The sequence below is a fragment of the Panulirus ornatus genome, chromosome 11, assembly GCF_036320965.1.
Source record: "Panulirus ornatus isolate Po-2019 chromosome 11, ASM3632096v1, whole genome shotgun sequence".
Taxonomy (NCBI): domain Eukaryota; kingdom Metazoa; phylum Arthropoda; class Malacostraca; order Decapoda; family Palinuridae; genus Panulirus; species Panulirus ornatus.
This window is the reverse complement of record NC_092234.1, coordinates 15,243,472-15,264,942: the sequence shown is the minus strand read 5'-3', so window position 1 is coordinate 15,264,942 and position 21,471 is coordinate 15,243,472. Positions and strand designations below refer to the sequence as shown.

General features: G+C 43.5%; 1 protein-coding gene across 4 annotated transcripts in view; it reads left to right on the top strand.

The window, feature by feature from the left end:
- The window catches only part of LOC139751310 (integrin alpha-PS2-like), a 243,819-nt gene extending 223,443 nt beyond the window's left edge, over positions 1–20,376 (top strand). For all 4 annotated transcript variants that reach the window (XM_071666648.1, XM_071666646.1, XM_071666647.1 and 1 more), the window contains 8 exons: positions 220–368; positions 4,034–4,245; positions 11,345–11,552; positions 12,211–12,422; positions 14,542–14,830; positions 15,018–15,338; positions 15,527–15,766; positions 16,275–20,376. In XM_071666648.1, the coding sequence (XP_071522749.1) occupies positions 220–368; positions 4,034–4,245; positions 11,345–11,552; positions 12,211–12,422; positions 14,542–14,830; positions 15,018–15,338; positions 15,527–15,766; positions 16,275–16,364 (1,721 nt within the window). In that variant the 3' untranslated portion in view covers positions 16,365–20,376. The remainder of the gene's footprint in view (positions 1–219; positions 369–4,033; positions 4,246–11,344; positions 11,553–12,210; positions 12,423–14,541; positions 14,831–15,017; positions 15,339–15,526; positions 15,767–16,274) is intronic.
- Positions 20,377–21,471: the final 1,095 nt, after the last annotated feature.

The window sequence follows — 21,471 nt, the reverse complement described above, 5'->3', positions numbered from 1 at the left end:
TATCATTACCTCCACCCATTGTATCATTACCTCCACCCATTGTATCATGATCTTCACCCATTGTATCATTATCTCCGCCCATTGTATCATTACCTCCACCCATTGTATCATTACCTCCACCCATTGTATCATGATCTTCACCCATTGTATCACTGTACAGCAAGCGCTCGGTTCCTTCATACCTTGTGATCACCCAGGTGTTTCTCTCTCCCACGGCAGAAATGGACGTGTCCCTGAGGCTGGACACGGAGGCCGAGCTGTCACCCAGGATGTTCTTCCTGCACCGGGAGCGGCAGTCCATGGACAACTTCACCCTGGAGTTGAGGAAGTCCGTCGAGAACTGCAGCAGCGTGTACACCTACATCAACGTGAGTAGTGAGCCAGTCTTGCCCCCTGTGGCGGGGGCGCGTCCCTCCCGTGTATTGACGCCTGAGACATACTGTTGTGGGGGTTCTCTTGGGATGCACGCCTGTTCCTCCTTATGTGGTTACACAGTAGGGGAGGTCTGTGGATTCTAGCGTCCCTGTGTATACACTGTAGTGGCTCTGGTTTCTGAGTCCACATCGTGAATGTTAATACGTCTTAATATCTATGAGCACCGAGGCTGTCTGATGTGTGTGTGCCCATTGTAAGTCCTGTGCTGTTTCTGTGGTGTTCTGGGTAATGTGTCATAGGTATATAATCACGTCATTTGGACTAAAAGCGCCATGATCATGTGCGACGCTATTCGTGTATATACCTACGTATGTGACCATCCAGGTGTCGCGTCAGAGTGTGGTACCACGGTCTGCATATCTTCAGCTACGGTTGATGATTTGTGCAGCCCTCTCGTCTACCATCACATCTGTGTATGGCAGATGCCTGGTCAAGATAAGTCTGTGTATGGCAGATGCCTGGTCGAGATAAGAGTTGTACACCAACATGTGTGAGTATTGTACCTGATCTCTGGGGTTCTAGCGTGTATTTTTAACAAGTAGTATCGTGGCCACTTTGTAGGTGTCAGCTGGAGTCTTTACCTGCAAGTCTGTGTGTGTCGTGTGATCATTGTATGGATTATCATTGTTGGTACAAACAACGAGGCGAGGACTGTATATGGTCTCTGGGGACCTGGTGCGGTTATCTTCATGTCTTTGAGCACCTTACGTTCGTCCTGTGGTATTTATGTGGTCTGACACATCTAAATCTATTAAAGAATTCTGTGCATTGGAATCTATACTTCCTTTAATAACGTAAGTTGCTGGTGTATATACTTGTACCTAGTTGTGGCAGGCGTGTCCACCATCATCTCTCGTTAGTGGCTGGTGAATAATACTGGCTTGTGAGGCGCAAGTGCCCGGGCGGGACACTGGCTCATCACCACTCGTCACAGCCACCTGCCGGAGGGAACCACCACCTGTGTAGTCTGTACCTCCCTGGGGACGACGACGTCGGTACGACCCTTGGGTATGACGACCTGACTTTGAATTTGACCCTTATGAGTCAGGTCGATAAGTACTAAGGCATCATGTCCAAGGGGTTTACCTTCGTGCTCAAGGGTCGTACCGTCGTGCACAAGGGTCGTACCGTCGTTCTACAAGGGTTTAGAACTGCAGAGCAAATGGTTACAGTCCAGCACATTATATTTATCCTACTTGATTATGTGTGTGGTATGAGACGTCCCAAGCGTGTTGTACCCTCACTGACGCTCATATGCTCGACTGTGGTGTTGTAAATGGTTATACCTCAGCATACATCATATACTTGATGGGCATGAGGTATGCTGTACCATCGTGAATGGACATATCTCTGAACCCAACCTGACTCTGATAGCTGTGGCATGGGGTGTGTATGTGTTGGGTGTGGTGTGTGTGTGGAGGGGGGTTATCACTCAGTGTACAACTTATATGGTTGTGGTGTTTCGTGTTGTGCAGCCCAGGAAGGCCTGCCGGACGTGTAAGTGGCCAGCCCACGCACCCTTGTGATGACGTCCAGCGCCTGGGACCCCAGCCAACCAGTCATCATCCATCAATGATGGTGCTCGATTTTTTTCATTGGGCCGACAGCTTTTGACCTTTTTTGACCGGCTGTTCCGGGTCGTCGTCGTCGTCGTCCATCAGCGTGAGCAATAACACCACCATCTAAGTACACGGATTGGCATGTCGTCCTCCAGGGGAGGGGCTGAACTACGTCCGCTAAACTTTGTCTTGCTCAGCCTCACCTTCCTGTGTCGTGTGCATTTACTGTTTCGCGGTCCTGGATCATCTCCGTTTCTTTCCTTGCTGGTGGGGGCCACGTGTGAGCACACGGAGTTTATTAGACCAAGAGGAATGTTATCTTCGGCTCCGCATGTCATAACCATTTGCATCTCCAACCATCCATCTGGTTCGACGAGGCTGCGTTTTGCCGTTGGTGTCTCGCCAGCTCTTTGTCAGGAAGCTGGACACCCGGGAGCTCCCCCCCCCCCACGTGAGCTGAGACGCCATGAACACACACACACATCTGGAATGATTTTGGAATGTTGTCGTCACCTGTGCCTCTATATTGTTATTGTTATGACACGGTAGGTTAGGACGGTATGGTGTCACCTTGAAAATCTTGAAGTTAGTTTACCACTTAGACTCCCTGAAAGTGTTCATATTAAACGTGTGTGTGTGTGTGTGTGTGTGTGTCAGTGCCTGGGTTCGTGGGGAAGCACTACAGTCCGGGTTTACTATCGAGGGGATGTTTATGACCAGTGCTAATGGTGCCGTTTTGCATGTCCTTAAAAAGAAGAAAGAACATGTCTGGTAGTGGAGGAGGGAGTACATGGGCTGGGTGTTAGTGGTGACCAGGTTAGCACTGTGTTCCCCTTCTGTATTATGACTCTCCAGTGTGACATAGTGTAGGACATGTTGTTCTACACATGGTGGTCTGTGTGCATTCCTCCTGATCAGGTTATGTACACACACACACTGTAATCACCTTCTCTTACCTTTAGTCGAGGATCAGCTGGACGCTTTTAAACATATGTATTCCTGACGTCGTAAGAGGTAATTAGGGTAATTAGGGTGTTATATATTACGGTTGACCATGAGCAGCTCCTCTCACAGTTACTGTATGGCCTTGCGTAGCCTGGCCAACACTGAGAGACCACTTCATCCGTCCATCATGGGCAGTCATCTTTCAACCATCGACCTAACCATAGTCATAACTGCGGGGGAAACTGTACGTCACATACGCACGTCACATGCGAAGAGGCTTAGCCACCTCGCTCGTAACTTCTTGTTGATGCAAGTTAAATACATCCATATACGGGAAGCTGAACGTAGCCATCACAGTGTTGTGGATTCTGATCTTTACCAGGGTGATCTGTAGTGTCCACATTAGGCATCAGAATGTGTTCCAACCCTGCACATGTACACAGTTAATTGTCATGTGCGGGTTAGGGAGACCAGAATGTCCTGACATATGACAGTAGAAGCCATCAACTGTACTAACATCAGTGGTCTCTGGTTAACGGTTATATTATCATTTCCCAGACGGTAAATTCCAGCCATTCTTACCTCATCCCCAGTAGCCATGGTGTCCTGCTGGCCATACAAGGTTCTCCATCCAATACCCTGCTAGTCTCCTGGATTAAACTGACACTGAGGATCTGATATATGTTTTACATGTGTACGTGCCATTTCGTTGACCATAAATAGAATATAAAATTGTTGAACATTCGAGCGCGTCCTAGTCCTCTATTGTCACAGATCAACATATCACATGTAGGATGATCAATGGATCGACTCTTCGTAGATGAATTACAGTGACTGTGTGTTCTCATGGTACCATGGGCAGTGGGGGTGAGTGGGGTATTCAGGTCTTGTGGACATGCCAATCTCTGCTTCTGTCTGGTTCTGCTCTCACGATCATTCATCCACGTTCCACTAACTGGTTTATTCTCCTTGATTACAGGCGGTGCAGTTTACAGTACGTGTCAGACACCAGGAGACCACAGCCATGCCCCAGTGGCAGATGTTAAGAACAACTGCGTAGAGTAATATGTCTTGTGTTCTGTTTGGTGTTGCAGCGTGAACCCCGAGACAAGCTGACGCCGCTGGTGGCAAGGATGGTGAGTGGCCTGGTGGACGACACGGGGGAGACCTCTGACCTGCGGCCCGTCCTTGACCCCAGGCCATCTGACGGCGTCCTGCGGCACTCCAGCCGCGCCGAGATCTACATCAAGAACAACTGCGGCTTCGATAATGTGTGCATCCCGGACCTCTCCCTCACCTTCAACATGTGAGTTACCCCGTCACTTGCATCGTCTTTTCCTCTGTGGCTTACATATGTTTTATTTTACTGGGCGTCTTTCCCTATCTTTCGTAGCATTGCCTTCATGATTTGCTGACTTCTTTCGTCTTGTAAAATGGCTTTACTTCAATAATTATTAAAATGGTAAGTATAGGCAGGAGAGCAGTGAAAATTTTGCACTGACGTGGAGGGAAATTATTATTTTTAGCCCCCCAGGACTGTACTTAGGTTCCACAGGTTTTTGTAGCTAGGCTTAAGAAACCAGAGGCAGACACCGTAAACTTGTATACCTTGATTACGTCGATTTCAGCTTGACCAGACCACGACGCTACGACTCTAGTTTGCACTAGCGTGGCCTATGACCTTATCCTGAAGGTTTTGATCAAAGGTCAGGCCGTCATAACCCAAGGGTCGTATCTCTGTGCTCAAAAGGTCGTTCTCAAGAGTCGTGTCGTCGCGTTCAGTAGGTCAACTCAGTTATTATGAACAGATTGACTTCTTCTTCCATCATCATCGTCTCTTGTCTGTCGTGATCGTGTATCCAGCCCTGGTACCATACCAGCTAAACTTCCAGTAACTGTTGTAATGTTTGGAAACTTGATGCCGAGCCACGGTCTTCCCTCCTCCTTACTATTGTTGTCTGTATCCTTCGATGTAGGGTTCTCCCCCATCACACCAAGTGATCGTATCATGGTCCTTATGTAGGTATTTCAAGGTTTGTAACAGTACACATCACATATGTTCCAAGTATAATGATAGGTAATGGATATATATTCCTTCATTATATGGCCCATCTCCTCCTTGATACGTCGTTTGTAGAAGCATTTCTCCTCATGGTTACCACCACAGGTATCGAACCTCTGCAAGTTTGCTTGTTTAAATGAAAATCTTACATGTAGTAATCTCTCTTATTCTCTCCTTTTCCCTCTTTTTTTTTTTTCAACAGGATGGTTGAGGAGAGGAAGATGATGTGGGCGAGGGGAAGGGATGGTTTGAAATGGTAGGGAAGACTTAAGTGTGTACAGATGTATGGTGTGGGTTGTTTTTAGGCTTGTGGGGTCATTTTCTGGGTGTTTTTGGTGCCTTATTATATACAACCCCCGGCAGACTTGTGTGTGTGTGTGTGTGTGTGTGTGTACTACAGTCTCTTTCTGCACGCTCGCCCGTGACGTTTTGGCAGTATTTTGTCGTGGTTAGGTCCCCTTGTGCGGTGAGCGCGACGCGCGGTATCCTGCCCCGTGGCAAACTCTTGTCGTTGGTATTCTACCGTAGTTAGGTTAGGGGTCTCTCTCTCTCTCTCTCTCTCTCTCTCTCTCTCTCTCTCTCTCTTCCTGTGCCACCTCCCACTACCTCTCGTACTCCCTGGGGCTCCCTCAGGCTGACCTCCACGTGAGCCGGTATTGTACCACATCAGCCCGGTATGTTGCCGTGCCACAGGGCAACACCAGCTTTGATAAACGCTCATTTACAGTGTCTTGACGTCATCATATGTCTCGTGTTTACTTTAGCCTCCCTTCGCCATAACACATTCTCGAATTTTTGATATTTTACATTCGTCTTTAACATTCTTGCGTAATTCCTAGATCTTTTTTTTTTACAATAGTTTTAAGCTTTGAAAACAATTTTGCCTGTATTAATGTTTTACACTTGTACACTGCTATTCATTTATGGCTTTTTTTTTCATAATGCTGTAAAACACACGTTCGTTCTGCTATGATGAGTCTGTATAATGTAGCTTACATGCAGTTTATAGCACGTCGCTGTCATTATCACAATTATCATTGTCATGTGAATATCAGCTTTCCCTTCCCCTCCGTCCTTTACGTATTGGTCTAATATTAACATGGAAGATGCCAGAGAACATCACCTTCTCGTCTTCCTTGTCCCCCTCAAACACCTGACTGACTCAGTCACATGACATATGGATCAGCTGATGTTACGTAGAACTCACCGGTGATCCCAGGGTCAAACAAGTCGACTAATATAGGCCTGATACACCCCATATATGTGTGACCCGTCCATGTGGTAATACATGACTCTGTATATAGGGTCATCTCGACATTAAAACAAGTGATACGAGCGAGAACATTCATTATGGGTCTGATCCAGGAATGTAGGGGAAGGGGAGGTTGTGTCAACTGGTGGTGTATAGATGGCGCCCTTGGGCAGCCATAGTGTGGGGTCTCCACATTACCACACCCACACTGTGATGTCTGGAGGGGTTGTCCCAACTCACTAACGAGAACCTCACTCGATAAACCTTCCACGGTCATGTATCCTGGCCTTTATCTTGTTATCCATGTGTGTGTGTGTGTGTGTGTGTGTTTGTGTATTTATCTGTTTGACTGTTTAGCTGCTGCCCTTTGCCGCTATGAACACAAAATTCTTGTCTTCTTACACATTTGTTTGGGTGTATATACATTTGGTCGTACAGACGCATCTCCACATCTTAATATGTATGATGTATTTCTGGTTTGTATTTAAACATGTAACTTACCAACAGGTACTGTAGATCATACCTCTATAAGGGATTGGTCATGGTTTACATCACGGAGTAACATAGAAATCATAGAGGACATAATTGTCCGTTACCTACCTTGTTACAGGGCGACCGGCGTAAGTTGTAGTGCAGTGGTGTGGAGACCGAGTTTGAAGTGGTGTGGTGTGGGGAATGGGAGGAGAGCCGTGCGTAGGCCAGACCCGAGGTGCTGGTGGTAGACGGGAGGCTGGACAACGTGTCGGCTTCTCTCCACCAGCCAGTGTCTGGTGTCCTGCGGGTGGCTACACTGTGGTGCCCTCCACCCTGCCACCACCTTTGCTCCAACACTTCTTCCTTCGTCGCTCTCACTCACATGTCCCTGATGTGCTCACACTGTGTCTTACCTGTAGCTAGTCAAAACACACACACACACACATACAAACACAGTGCCGCAATAATGTCGAAATTAACTCATAAAAAACGAATAATATGATGAGAAGCCAGGTATAATAATGAGATCGGAATTGACCATTGGGCATGGCTGTGGCTCGGGCATGGCTGGACACACAGATAGCGAACATACATACCATTATAACCTTCATTACGGACGACAAAGAACTTATACGTAAAGTGTAAGTGGTTTAAGAATGATCTTTTTAAACACCTAAGTCGGTGTTAAAAGGTCTTTCTTCGACTATTGGTCACAACTTCACGTTGACGTCCTGACTGACCCCGACATTCGAGAGGCCTACAAGTCATCAGGAACGACCAGCCGGGCTTAACTTTCTACAGGAGTGGAGCCTGACCGCGGCCACACAGACGGGACTCACACCAAGTATTCAGGACACTTTAGTCATAATTAACCAGCCGGGGAATCGCTCACTTGGCGAAGCTGCAGGAATTCTGGTGGAATTTCCTTCTTGCTTTTGTCTTTCCCCCATGACCTCTTCCACCTCTCAAAGTTAACCTCTCCCTCCACCACATATTCTTTTTCTCGGACTCTTTCTTTACTGTTCTCGTAGATGACCACGATTTGGGCATGGTTTTTTGTCTGTCCCATGCAGGTTACTCTCTCATATATATATATATATATATATATATATATATATATATATATATATATATATATATATATATATATTATATTTATATATTTATTTATTATACTTTGTGTGTCACCAGCCTCCACCTGTATGTGGTCACACACACACACACACAGGTGTTGACGTAGAACAGATCCTTGATACGGGAGGAGTGCAGAACAAGAGGGTACATCTGGAGGACAGGCAAGCACAGTGTACTGTGGGACGCGGGTTGTGGACGCATGAGACCAAGTACATGTGACTGCCACTGTAAGGTACAAGGAGCGCTCCCCCTTGAGTGTCAAGCTCCTTCACCATATATACAGAGAGACAACAACACACACTCGCTCAAGCCACACTACACCATATAGCCAGTAATCAGGTACTTTACATCTCCCACGACCAACTATCATCACACGGTGGCAGTTCTTAAAACACACCTGGGTCCCGCCAGAGTGACAGGGGCGTTGATATGAGCGACAGTATACGAGAGGTTTGTTGCCTGTTAGCTGCTCAGTTGCTAAGCTTCGCTGGGGTTACTTTTGTCTCGTATAATCGTCCACCACGGGGTATGTTAGAAGCTACGGTGATTACGTATGTATTTATGTATAGCATGTTGACCCTTGAGCATAGCATAAAGACCTTTGACCACGACGGTACGGCACATGGCTACGATTGCCTGACCTTTGACTTGGCCCTCAAGGATCGGGTCGAAGGTCAAGCCACCATACCAAAGGGTTGCTTCGTCCTGAACACCGGCTTCGTATACAGGTAATAGTAAATTCTGTAGCTGCTCCTCGAACCAGAAACAGGGTGTGGCCTTCTCCTGTTATCATGTATATAGTTCATCAGGTTTTGAAAGTATAGAGAAATGCAATAAAGCCGGCGGTTGAGACTTGTATGTTACGTGATGGACGGGGGAAGGTATGTAGGGTGATGTGTGGTGAGGTCAGTGGTGCAGGATGAGGGAGGGTAGTGGGTCGGGTGTGAGGACGTGTGTGTGTGTGTGTTGGAGTCCAGCCACAGGTGGAGGAGGTCAGCTGTGGTGTACTGGGACCTGAGGAGCCACTCTGCCAGTCCAGTCTGTGTTGTACCCCACAGTGTGTGTGTGTGTGTGTACCTCCAGACCACATGTATACCCCACCACATAACATGACACGCACACACACACATACACACCCTCTCTCTCATTATTATTATTATTACTACTACTACTCCTTAGCAAGAGGCTGTGTCTTATAAACCACTCGATAATAAGTATAAACTGTAGAGTACCCTGAGGTAAACTCCCAGATATTAGTGATGGAAGACAGACATGAGCACTTGGGAGAAGTACAACATTCCTGTGGAGGTGAACGCAGCCCGTGAGGGTGGTCTGTGTGGGGGACAAAGGAGAGAGGCTGGACATGTTAGGGCAATACCAGCGATACGAATCTCTGGCTATGGGAACTGCCTGGCCTATAACTCGAGCTGGCATCAACTGATCTATAACGAAGAGACTTGTGATCTTCTGTACGTCCTTGATACCAAGTACCGTTTAATAGAGTGCAGATCAAATTTTAATGCAGTATTCCTGATAATAAAACTATAAATGGTTTTACTTATATGACCGACCAGACGTTCTTTATCGGAATCTCGTTGATCATTGAACTTGTTTTATGTAATATTTTGTTTTCATCTCATGATGGTACATATATAGAATGCAGTCACCCCGGCAGTTGCGGGAGGTAGGCACGAGGAGTTGGGATGGATGGTACCATCGCTCACCTCCCAGTCCGGCTACGAAGACTCGACCCTCGTGTGTGATGGCCAGGCCTTTGACCAGACACTAGGCTATCGCACCCTTGTATTGAATTTGGTCTTATCGTGCTGATCACAGAGTTACAAGCCTCAGGTATATCATTGTCACATACATTGTAATCCATTTGTCATGTTGCTCACACTATACGAACACGAGACATGTCAGTCTTCTTTACGGGTCCAGGTCTTCCGCAGACCTACCCTAGCATGATGGTATCGTTGTCTTTGGGTTCAGTGAGTCAGAGACTGACCCAGCAGGGGCTGGACTGCACAAGATGGCCTGCAGCCAACAAGGACACGCGGACCTTCCAAGTACGGACCCTTAACGTGGCCTGCTGGTGAGGTGGTTGGCCGGCGTCCGCTTTGGTACATTACCTTGGCTTTCATAGCGTGTCATAGTTTGTTTACCAAGCATCCTCACTTTATTAAGTAAATGATTCTGGTCTCTTTTGTAAGTAGTACATTAACACGTCTAGCGCCCATGGCTACCAGATCATGACACAGTAGAGGTAGAGGATGAGAATTTAAACGCGACGAGAACCCAAACACACACACGCAGCTTTCTACACACCCAGGAGATTCACATCCATATTTGCTGGTGGTCCCATGGATCTGATACACTTGTCATGCGGACACACACTGACCCACTAAGGCGTCTCACGTTGCGTCTCCCGGCCTGAGAATGATCGAGACTGCGTATGACACACCCATGGTGGTGACACAAGATCCTTAGGTCACCGCCGGCTCCGGGGACTTGCCTGGTCATCATCACCCGTGCTATAGAGAGAGGGTGGCCCTCTTGTGTGTGGGGGGGAGGGAATGACGGGTCGTCACCGGTACTCAGCAGTTACAGAAGCTTACGTCATTACGTTTCCTCGCAGAATATGCAGTATTGTCCACCTGTAGACGTTGGTCTGAGTCTTGAGTATGTGGATGGCTTGACCTTTGACCTGACCCTTAATGATAAGGTCATCGGTCAAGCCAACGTACCCATGGACTGGACCGTTTTGCGTAAGGGTCTTAATGGTACTGGGACAGTTTTGTGAAGTCAGGTGACGATATCACCGTACAAATAAACGTAAAAAACAATGGCATCGCGAGCTAGGTGATGGAGGAGGGGGAGGTGGTGGGCGAGTGTTAAGGGAGCGTCAAGTGAGAGGGAGGTGTGGTGAGGGCAAGACGTGTAGGAACTTCCTGTTGTGTTGCCTGGTGATTCACTCTACACACACACTTGACTTTAGTGAGGCAGGTGTGAGGCGTCTCGTACTCATGAAAGGACCCGGGCGCCCCTCTACCCCACACCATCACCATTCATTCCCCAGCCTTAATCATACACACATCCTAGTCCCTCAACACTGAAGGGCCTCAGTGTTTCGTATGGTTTACACTTGTCTTCGTCCCGTTCCTTCATCCATACCGTAACAGATCATCATTAAGTTCTGGTGTCTTACGATCTGTGAAGCAGCACCACCATCTTAAACAGGTCTTCACCCGTCCCTCATTCTTATACACTCCACTCGACATAACCAAAACATCCCACAGTACCAAGGCCCTTCCACCTGTCGTAACACAGAAGGATAACGAAGGCCTAACGTTACCATGTCGAATCGGTAACGCAACAGTGCCTCGTTAAAGTAACACGTGTATAGCCTTTTGACATTATCCCGTAACTGTTACTTTAGTGTGTCTGCAAATAATTATTGTGTGCTGTTGTTCTGTTGTACAGGGACGCGTTGGAGTACGAGCTGGGGTCACAGGAGAAACTGGTGGCAGTGTTGGGAGTGCACAACGCCGGGGAGGAGGCCTTCCAGTCCAAGGTGCAGGTGCGGGTGCCCAGGGGAGTCCTCTATAACAAGTTCCTGCTGGTGCAGAACACCGCCTCCGATGATATCACGCCACTCTGCTCACCCACTGTCAAAGACGAAGTCGAGGAGGTGGGTTGTGGTGTACGGGACTCGGATGTCCTCCATATGTAACCCGTGGCAAAACACATCACTGTGTGGATACATATGTCTGAAGTTTTCTTATAGTCATAAGGTTGAGAGTATTTGAGGCAGTGTTTAATGTTGTGATACCATAAAGGGATCATCTGCACGTGTTTAAAACTTCCACTTTCCTGAAGAAAATGATTTTTGGGTTTTTTTCTTCAGTTGTTTTCCCAGGGGGACCGACCACTTTACCGGGCAGCACCCCACACACACTGTGTGGGACACATGCCGTTAGGAAATATGACAATGTTACCTGATATTTTCCCCATTACTAATATCAAAAACTTAAAGTCTTACTTGGGGAGGTTCGTAATGATGACATCAGGTTTAAAGGCCTCGTATCTTTCATGAATATGTAAAAAACATAGATGCAGTATTTAGTGTATGTAGTAAAAGTAGATATTGTTTCTAAACTCATTATGACCATCTCAGCACGACCCTTGGATATGATGGCCTGGCCTCTAACATGACCCTGTCCAGGTCAGGTCAGGTCAAAGGCCTATCCATCATACCCCAGTTAATATTATACCATCATGCATGAGAGTCATGCTTTTGTGGTACTGAGCGGGTGTTCAAGTGTGACGTGTATGGCTGGTCTGCGCAGGTGGTGTGCGACATCGGGAACCCGCTACCATCTCTGGCCAGCATAACGCTGCACCTGGAGTTCCAGCCCAACGTCTACCTCATCAACGTGTCAGCGTTGGAATTCCACGTGACGGCCACCTCGGCCAACAATGAGACTGAAGAGGCCATGGACGACAACCACGTGGCCTTGGCCCTGCCCGTCACCGTCAGGAGCGACGTAGACATCATTGGGTAAGTGTCACACAGCCGGCCAGTACTCGACACCTCCCTCGCCTTACTCTGTAAACACCTGATACGACCACAGACGATTTTGTTATTGTACTTCTGTATTCTTACGTGTACTGTCTCTTGTATCGTTACTAGAACTGGCAAACTGTACAGTATATACTGTAACGAATGAAACGGTTAAGTGTAGAGACATACATTTGGAGCTTGTTAAATGTAAACTAATCTCAGAAGTATACTTTTCTCATATTACATGATATATGGCATGTACACACAGCGAAAAACTGTTTAAAGATGATTTTTGCCCTTTAATTTAGGTCATACAAAATTAATATATTACACCTAGTTCTTATGTTATCTGATCAAGCTGCAATGTATTACTATACAGGTTAATAGTTGTATTCATGAGGGAGGTAATTGGTTTATCGTAATTAAAGGAAATAACTAGAAAATTGGGCATAACTCCTTTACTGTAGCTGATCAACAACTCCCAGGGCTTTTTTGTCTGTAATACACCAAACCTGAAAATTCATTCAGGACATTTGTATTCCGACGCCTCCGTGTCATCAGCCAGAATACCATACATCATTTCCGTAGCCAGACTGTCTGAAGATTCTTCCTGTGCCCTTCCTTAAACTGCAATGTCCTCCTCATACTTCCATTCCCTATATTTTCTTATTTCAGTGGAACTGCAAACCTTGGTGGTGTTATTTCTTTTACTGGCAACGTGGGGCTGCTTCCGGGGCAGAACCTTTGCATCCCTCCACCTTAGCAAGTGTCCCTTCTCATCCTCATGTAGCGCGGTGGTGTCATGCATCAGCTCTGTCCTCATGTAGCCTCGCCTGTAGGCCATATTCAGTTCGATGTAATGATTTTTCTCACAACCACTGCATGGAATTTTGTACACTGTACTGTTCATGTTCTGTGTCTTTCTTAGCACCACAGTGTATCCTTCCTTCGTCCCAGATGTGGTTGCTATGTCCGCAGATGTGGTGTTTATAATACTTTAATGACGGAGTGTTACCTGTTCAGAGCTGGTTACCATCAAGTATCTCTTTATCCCAATGCTACTCCTATTGTTGTTACTATATATGAAGATAGTTTTCATTGAGGGGACAATGCAAAGGACTCAGAACAGCAAGAACATGAACAGTTTATGAGATCCAATTCAATGGATGTGAAAGGAATAATTATAATGAGACTTGGCAGTGACCTACAGGTGAGGCTAAGTAAGCACAGAGCTGATGCATCACTTAAATATTATATATTGTATATGTGGAAGGAAACTTGCCTAGATGGAGGGTTGTAGAGATTTCTACAACCAAGGAGTAGACCAGGAATGCACAAGAAGCAGCCCACATTGCCATTGGATAAAGCTAATCACAAAGCAGGCAACTTCACTGTCCTTGATCCGCCAGTATTTTATATAAGATCGTGTACCAATCATCACGTATCAGTATTCTCCTGAAAAGAAAAATTGTCAAAACTAGATGAGATCTATAATTTCCTAGCTCTTGCTTTCAGTTTTCCATGCTAACTTTTCCCTTCTCACGGTTTTATACCACTCCTTCACTTTGTGGCATCTGACCTGAAAATTGGTACACATACCTTGGTTAAGTAAGCCCTTTTTTTTTTTTTTTTTCTTTTTTTTTTTTTTTAAAGGATTTTATAGTGTCAAAGCTCAAACAACTCAAAAACATATATCTTGGGCTGCTGTTTCTTTAAATCAGCTGAGATGATACTGAACACAGATACTGTTAAATGTATCTTTCCTCAGAATTTGTACAATGTACAGAATTAGTTTGTGATATGAGCCATTTCTACTGTTCTAAAGTGTATATGGAAGCAGATGTATTGCATTCTCTTGTAAATGTTAGCCTTCTGGTTAACATCTAATTTCCTACACTCATACTGAGACATTATTACTTAGTGACTGACTGACCATTTCTTTCAAAAAATAAGCCTTTCTGTTATCCACAGTTACACTCAACATCCTCCTTTTACACTAAACCACATTAGTAGCTTGCTGTTTACTTTATAATCTGTGTAAAGCTCTTATTTCTCATGATTTTAGGCTAATTATTTGTTGTTATTCTTTATTCTAATGATACTTCTCCCACTCCAGTGTCTCCCTGCCTGATGTACCATTCGAATACAATGCTTCACTGTATGGTGTGGGTTTACTTGGTGAGGATGGCGTAATCAGCCATGAGCAAGAGATTGGACCTGAGGTGATGCACATCTATGATGTGACCAACCGTGGCCCATCAACCCTGCCAGCTGCCCAGATCTTCCTGCTATGGCCTACTAGAACACTCTCTGAGGACCCACTCCTCTACCTTGTGGACACACCATGGGTATCCTCACCTGCAGTGTGTCACTCGGTGCCAGATGTCAACTACCTAAGCATCAAGGTAGGTGCTGTCCAAACAAATGAGATTACACTTTGCTTATACCTTCTTTTTTCAGAAGTAATTACAATGTAGAGGGAAAACTGATGTACTGAAACCCATCAAAGTGTTTCTTCAAAATATCACTGTTAGAAATAAGTAGCAGACACATTGTATTATAGTTATACAGTGCCTTCTGATTTACCTTTAGGTACAAAACTCATCATACAACTCCATGCTGACAGCTCCAGACTTTGCAGCATTTGAAGGTAGCGCATCCCTTCAGAGCTCTGAAGACACAGACCACTTTTTGAATGAACAAGAGATGCACGAACATCGTCGGAGGCGACACAGCCACCACCACCACCATCATTACAGGCGTAGGAGGAGTCTTTGGGAAGAGCTGGAAGAGGAGTTGTCCTGTGGACCCACCAATTGTACCCGTGTCGTATGCTCAATCTCCCCTCTAAAGGCCGGTGACAATGTTGTGGTCCGCGTCAGGTCCAGACTCTGGGTTAATACCATTGAGGAGGTGCGACACATTCCATGATAGAGGTGTACTTTTTGCTAAAAGACTTCATTGAGTTATAAATAAAACATTTAAACTTTTTTCGTGCTGAATAATGGTAATCAAGGCAACCAAAAATATACTTTACTTTAGAAAAGTCTTTTAACTGTTAATTTGCAAATGCTTACCAGTGCTTTCTTTGTGAACTACAGCTGGGTATGTCGGAGGTGAAAATTTCCTCACGGCTGGTGGTTGTGGGTACTGCAGCAACCAATGGGGACTGGCAGCAGAGACTTATGGGCGAGCTGGGGGAGGTGTGGTCAGCCACAGTGACTACAGTCGTTAGGACAGAGCCAGAAGAACCCCAGAGGTCCCTGAAATGGCTCGTGATGGTTGGCAGTGTCCTGGCTGGCCTTTTACTCCTTGCCATCCTTACCATCATCCTCTGGGCTGTGAGTATCAACTTACTGATAAATGCTTTTTACCTCCCCAGTCACTCTGTGTGTATCACTTTACTTCTTTCATCCTTTATTTTTTCTCTCCTTTTCCTCATAGATTCATACATTGAGTCAAGAATGCCTAACATTTTTCATTTGAGTATTTTGTAGGTTCATTTCACAGTACTAATTCATTTTACCTGGTTTTCACCCAGTTTCTAGGGCTCTGCTGCTTGTGATTATCAATCTTTCTCTTTAGTCAGTTTCTTTTATTCATAAAAGGAAATCCCATTCTCTGTTAAGGATGATTATTATCTTCATGGAAAATCTACCGGTCCTTTATGCCTTGAATCTCTATTTTTTTTTTTTTTACAGAACTTCAGATGGTGTAAAACAATAGTCATCTATGTATTTATGGTCCATGAGAAGTTTCTGTAGAATCCTAAAGCTGAAAACTGTGCAACATCACCTTAAATATTCAAGTATAGAATTATTTGTTTCTGATAATCAAATGTGTTGACAGGTTGGTTTCTTCGAGAGAAAGCGGCCCCATGACAAGACAGAGACTGAACCTCTGAATACCAATGGCTTCTATGGCAATGGTAAATCCTGAACACTGAAGGTAGACTCTTTGGGAAATTTGATCCTCTGAATGGCAGTGATTAATCCTGGAGACTGGAGAGGGATTCTAGCCTTCAGAAAATTGTAGATAACAGTGAAACCTGTGAGGCCAAAAACAATGTATTATTAATGCGTTGAGGAAAGTGCAGAAAAATTAATCCTTTTGATATATATATATATATAAAGTGCCTTGAACGAAGTCTCCAGATATTATCAAAAGAAATATTTACAAATGTATGTGTGCAGTACAGTACCTTTGATTTTGTGCAGGCTGATGGAGCTTTAATACTGTTTATTAAGTATAATGAATAGTGATGTTCCCAAGAAATGAATTTTGTGTAATTTTTGTTGTATAATTTCTTGGCATTTTGTGTGTTTGTTTGTAATCATGTTCAATGCTGAACAAGTAATAATCAATTATAACAATTAACTTTACTGAATATCAAAATATAATGGATATGTTAATGAACATGACATGCCTGTGCTTGCAAGCAAAAGTGGCATCGTCTTGTAGTGTTAAGTGCCAATATGTGCCGTAAAGTTACACTGTAATCTCAAGTGTTGGTGTGCGCTCTTGATGCCAATTTAGGCTCTTAAAGTGTCACTTTTTAACCTTAAAGTGCCTCCGTGTGATCTCAAGTGCTGCTTCAGGCTTGCAAGTCCCATAACCTGTGTATCTGATCATATCTTCGTGTGCCCTCTAGCCTGCTGCTTGCTGGTAACATACAGAGTTAACAGATCACAGGCTAGATAACTGATCTTATTTAAGCAAGTCAGTGGATCAGCTGGTCACCTTATCAAAAGGCAAGTCACAGATACGCCAGTCACGTAAACACAAGCAAATTAGTAGACAGCCAGGTTGCATGATGAATTTGTGATGTCATGAATCTGTAACAAGTCATTAGGTAAAAGTGAAGGAACTGGTAAAGTTAGAATTGGTATCAGTACCTCAAAGTGATGGGAAGGAGAAATACAATAATGAAAATAAAATTAAACAAAATGAAAGTTATGACAGAGATTAAGAGTGAAGAATATTCATACAGTGTAGAAATAAAAGTAAAATAAATATTTATGAAACAGACATTGAATAAATAAATAACTGACAAACTAGTGGAGTAAACCATTTCCTTTTTCTGAGGTATTCATCACAGTGAATACTGTTCACTGGAAATGAGGCACTCCACTGGTGATGAGAAAAATGATAATGTTCAGTGTATGGAGAATTATTTACATAGGTATAAACAGTTTTATAGTTAAGACGTGATGAACTGAAAACTACTGTAGGTTCACTAAGCCAGGGAAATAACTTTAGGTTAATCACTTCTGGAATTAGCACTACTGAGCAGTTACAAATGTAAGTACTTAAGTTTTTCATTATATGGAGGTGTTTGCCTTTCAGTGTTCACTTGTGAGGCGGTCATTTCAGTAGGCAATCACTATACAGTAATTTGGACGTTCTTTGAACTTCTGGAGTTAGCTTAATAACCAAGAAAGCATATGTTGCCATAGCATTATTAATCCATTGATATACCAGTACCTTGTAGTCCATTGCACAATCATATTTGGTTGTGTGAGAAGCTACACAGCATAACTACAGTGTTTTAACTGCTGGAAGCCTACATTATGTGCACAGGTATTAGTTTTGTTATCAAAACTTCAGAAGAATGGAAATATTTGTTGTATGGGACATATACAACACGAGAGGAAATGTATTATCAATAAATGGTACTGGAGGGGCAGCTGTGTCATCAACTCATGACACTGGGTAAGGTAATGGATCAGAAATATGCAGTAAATGACGAGCTTTTGTGATGTCAGTCCACAGCTTACATTAAATGGCTTTTCTTGCATCATCATCAAATAACAAATAATACTACAAGATTTTAGAAAGAGCTACATCATTATTATGTACTTGAATTTGTGCATCAGTATTGTGTGTGTGATGACACTATTACTGTACTGACTGTTTCCATTAGCTCCAGAGTTATTTGGGCTGGTATGAACTAATCTACAGACAGAATGAGAAGTACTGTTCATAACACAAATAAATTGGATTGTTGTAAACCAGGTACAGTCCTGCATTAGCCAAGGAAATTACATAAGCCAGCAGGTTCTGTAACTTGTATTTAGTGACTCTGATTCCAGCTTGTCCAAGTAGCATCTTGCATTTTTGAAAAGTTGTTGGCCCAACCAAAGATCAAACAGTGTTGTAGTCTTTTTGGTAGAATTTAATGATGGACAAGTGATGATGCAACAGCCAAAGTGGGATAATCCTACACAGTGTTACTGTACTCAGAACCTAGGATGCAATTAATACGAAATTCATACTATCCTACTTTATAAATCGGCTGATGTTAGGACTTAAGAAAGCTGTGCAAACAAAATTCAATTTGATTACCCTACTTTAAGAATGAGAGGGATAATCTTACACATGTTGCCCACATGAACACATCAGGCATATAGTAGAGTTACTATTCCACGAATGAGGCTGTTCCAAAGCCTCCATTCCTGAGACTGTGATTGTTTAGCTGGGGACTAATATTCTACAGTACTACAGACAGACACGGCAATGCACTAACTTGCATTTGTGTTCCACCACCTGTTGGGGTGGGTATTACAGTAAAGCTTCAAGCAACTGACAACCTAGACTAAGTGATTTTGTCATAGTCTGTCTTGAAGTACAAATATTGTTCCTTGCTGTGTTTACTTTAGTGATAATTTAATATGCTGTCTCCTGTTCTCAAATAATGGTTTGTGCTTTGTTAGAGTATATATACTTCGAGAATTTTAGAAGTTAGAGATCTGAATCAAATTATTCAAACTCGTCTTCCATGACACTGAAATTTTAAAGTTTATATCACATTGGAGAAACTTTCCCTGAAAATCCGTTTGTACATGTAGTGAAGAGTATATATGATTTATAGTCATTTGCAAGATAGTGCATTTCAAAAACTATTCTTTTCACAAACTGTTATTTAATTTTCTTATTGAGATTGTATTTATAGCCATAACTTAAGTTCAGTAACATTTTTATATCCAACTAAGTTGTTCTAGTCATCCCCATCATCTATACAACATTTGTTAACTATGACATCTATATCTTGTATTTTTTCTTTCACCAGTTGTGGTTTAACTCACTGTATTATATACATCATCGGGTTTGGAACCATCTGATGAGTTAAACAGCTCGGAATTCTGCAGTGCACAGATCTATCTAAAGATTACATTTTGTATTGTTAAGTTTAAGGTTACTATTTTTTTATATCAGGCAACTAATGTTATCATGTTCAGTCTTATTAACTAAATGTTTTGAAGTTTCTCAACTGTTGGTTCATTACTTGGAAGTTACCTTTGTATTGTTACAGTTTTAAAATTTTAAGAGAGCAGATAAAAAGTTTTCAATTATGTAACTATACATTTCAAAATAATTTAGGGTGTATATACCAGCACTTCATTAATCTCTTGAGCATGAGAGTATGATCCCTGTGTATGATGGTATGACAATCAAGCATAAGACCAGGCCATCATGCACAAGGGTTACACTGTCATACTTAAGTTAATATTTATCAGCTGGTCATGTGTCCTGTTTTCATGATAAATATGATACATGTTAGCTTATGTAATAGGTCACAAAACATGATATAGGGACAGTTACAACACCCTTTGTAGGTTTCAGCACATTCAAAGGTAAACTAGCTCTTGCACTGTAGGTAAACCTGATTATGAAGCATACCATTAGGGATCCTCTGCTGTAAAAGTAGAGTGTGGGCTTACAGTGTTCTAGGGTAGTTGAGTTGGACTTTTCTTTATGGAGACAGTGATGGGTTTAGTTGTGTGGGAAATTTTCCTCTTGTAATTGGGAAAGTGAACTTAATGTCATCTCATTATTATGGAGTTCTGGTGACACAACCCATGTTAAGTTGAACATGAAAGCTGTAAGGAGTCTGTCTAGACATGACAATCTGGTGTGCCTTACAAGGGAGGTGAATAAAACTATCATCCTATCTCTTATGTTATTTCCTGTACTTAGTTGTTCCTGAAAAATACTGTTTGAAGTTCTGATTGACGCTCATAAAAAAATTCGAGGTGTATGACATGAAAATAACTGACGCTCCCTACCAACATTATTATTTTCGTATGTCAGATGCTCCAGTCATGGACCTGTGTACTCAAGTAGGCCAGGCCTTGAATTAAATCATAAAATGAATAATAAGAGCTATCACAGAGGGAAAGAAATAAGAATAAGCTATGAGTTTCGGAGAACTTGAAAATCCTGCCTAAAAAAAAAAAGAATCATGGCTATTACAAAAAAAAAAGAATCATAGCTATTACAAAAGACTTAAAAAGTTAGTTCCAAACATCCAGTCTGAAATTTTTTGATGTACAGCAATAAATAAAAGCCATAAGTAAGCTTGACCAGCCAAGATAGGGTGGTTGCACAGGCCTCTGGGCCACAAGGATGGTTGCAAAGGCCTCTGAGCACAAGTTTCCAACAGCCTGAATAAAATAAAGGAGCAGCCTGACGCCAGACAAAGCTGTGGGGGTTCAAGATCTTTGAAATCATCGCAAGTTGGAGCCTCGGATGGTAATGTGTGATCCATCAATGATGTCCAAAGTGAATCACTGGTGTGGTTAATGTGTCTAATGTATGAATCACTGGTGCAGTAAGTAATGTGTCACTGGTGTTGTGAGTAGTTTGTGATCAATTGATGTGAATAATGCACGAGCCACTGCTGATGTGAGTAATCTGTGAGTCACTGGTGTTGGTGTGAATAATATATGAGTTACTGGTGGTGTTGGGACCACTACATGTCAAGGGCGGTGGTGTAATGTATGAGCCCCTGATGGTGTGATTAAATGTGTGAGCCACTGGTGGTGGTGTGATCAAAGTGTGAATGAGTGGTGGTGAATAATGTGTGAGCCACTGATGGTTTTGTGATTAATGAGCGAGTCACTGGTGGTGTGGGTAATGTGTGAGCCACTGGAGGTGTGATCAACGTGTAAGTCACTGGTGGTGGTGTGGTGGGTAATGTGAGCCACTAGTGGTGTCGTGATCACAATGTGAGCTACTAGTGCTGTTGTGAGTAATGTGTGAGCAA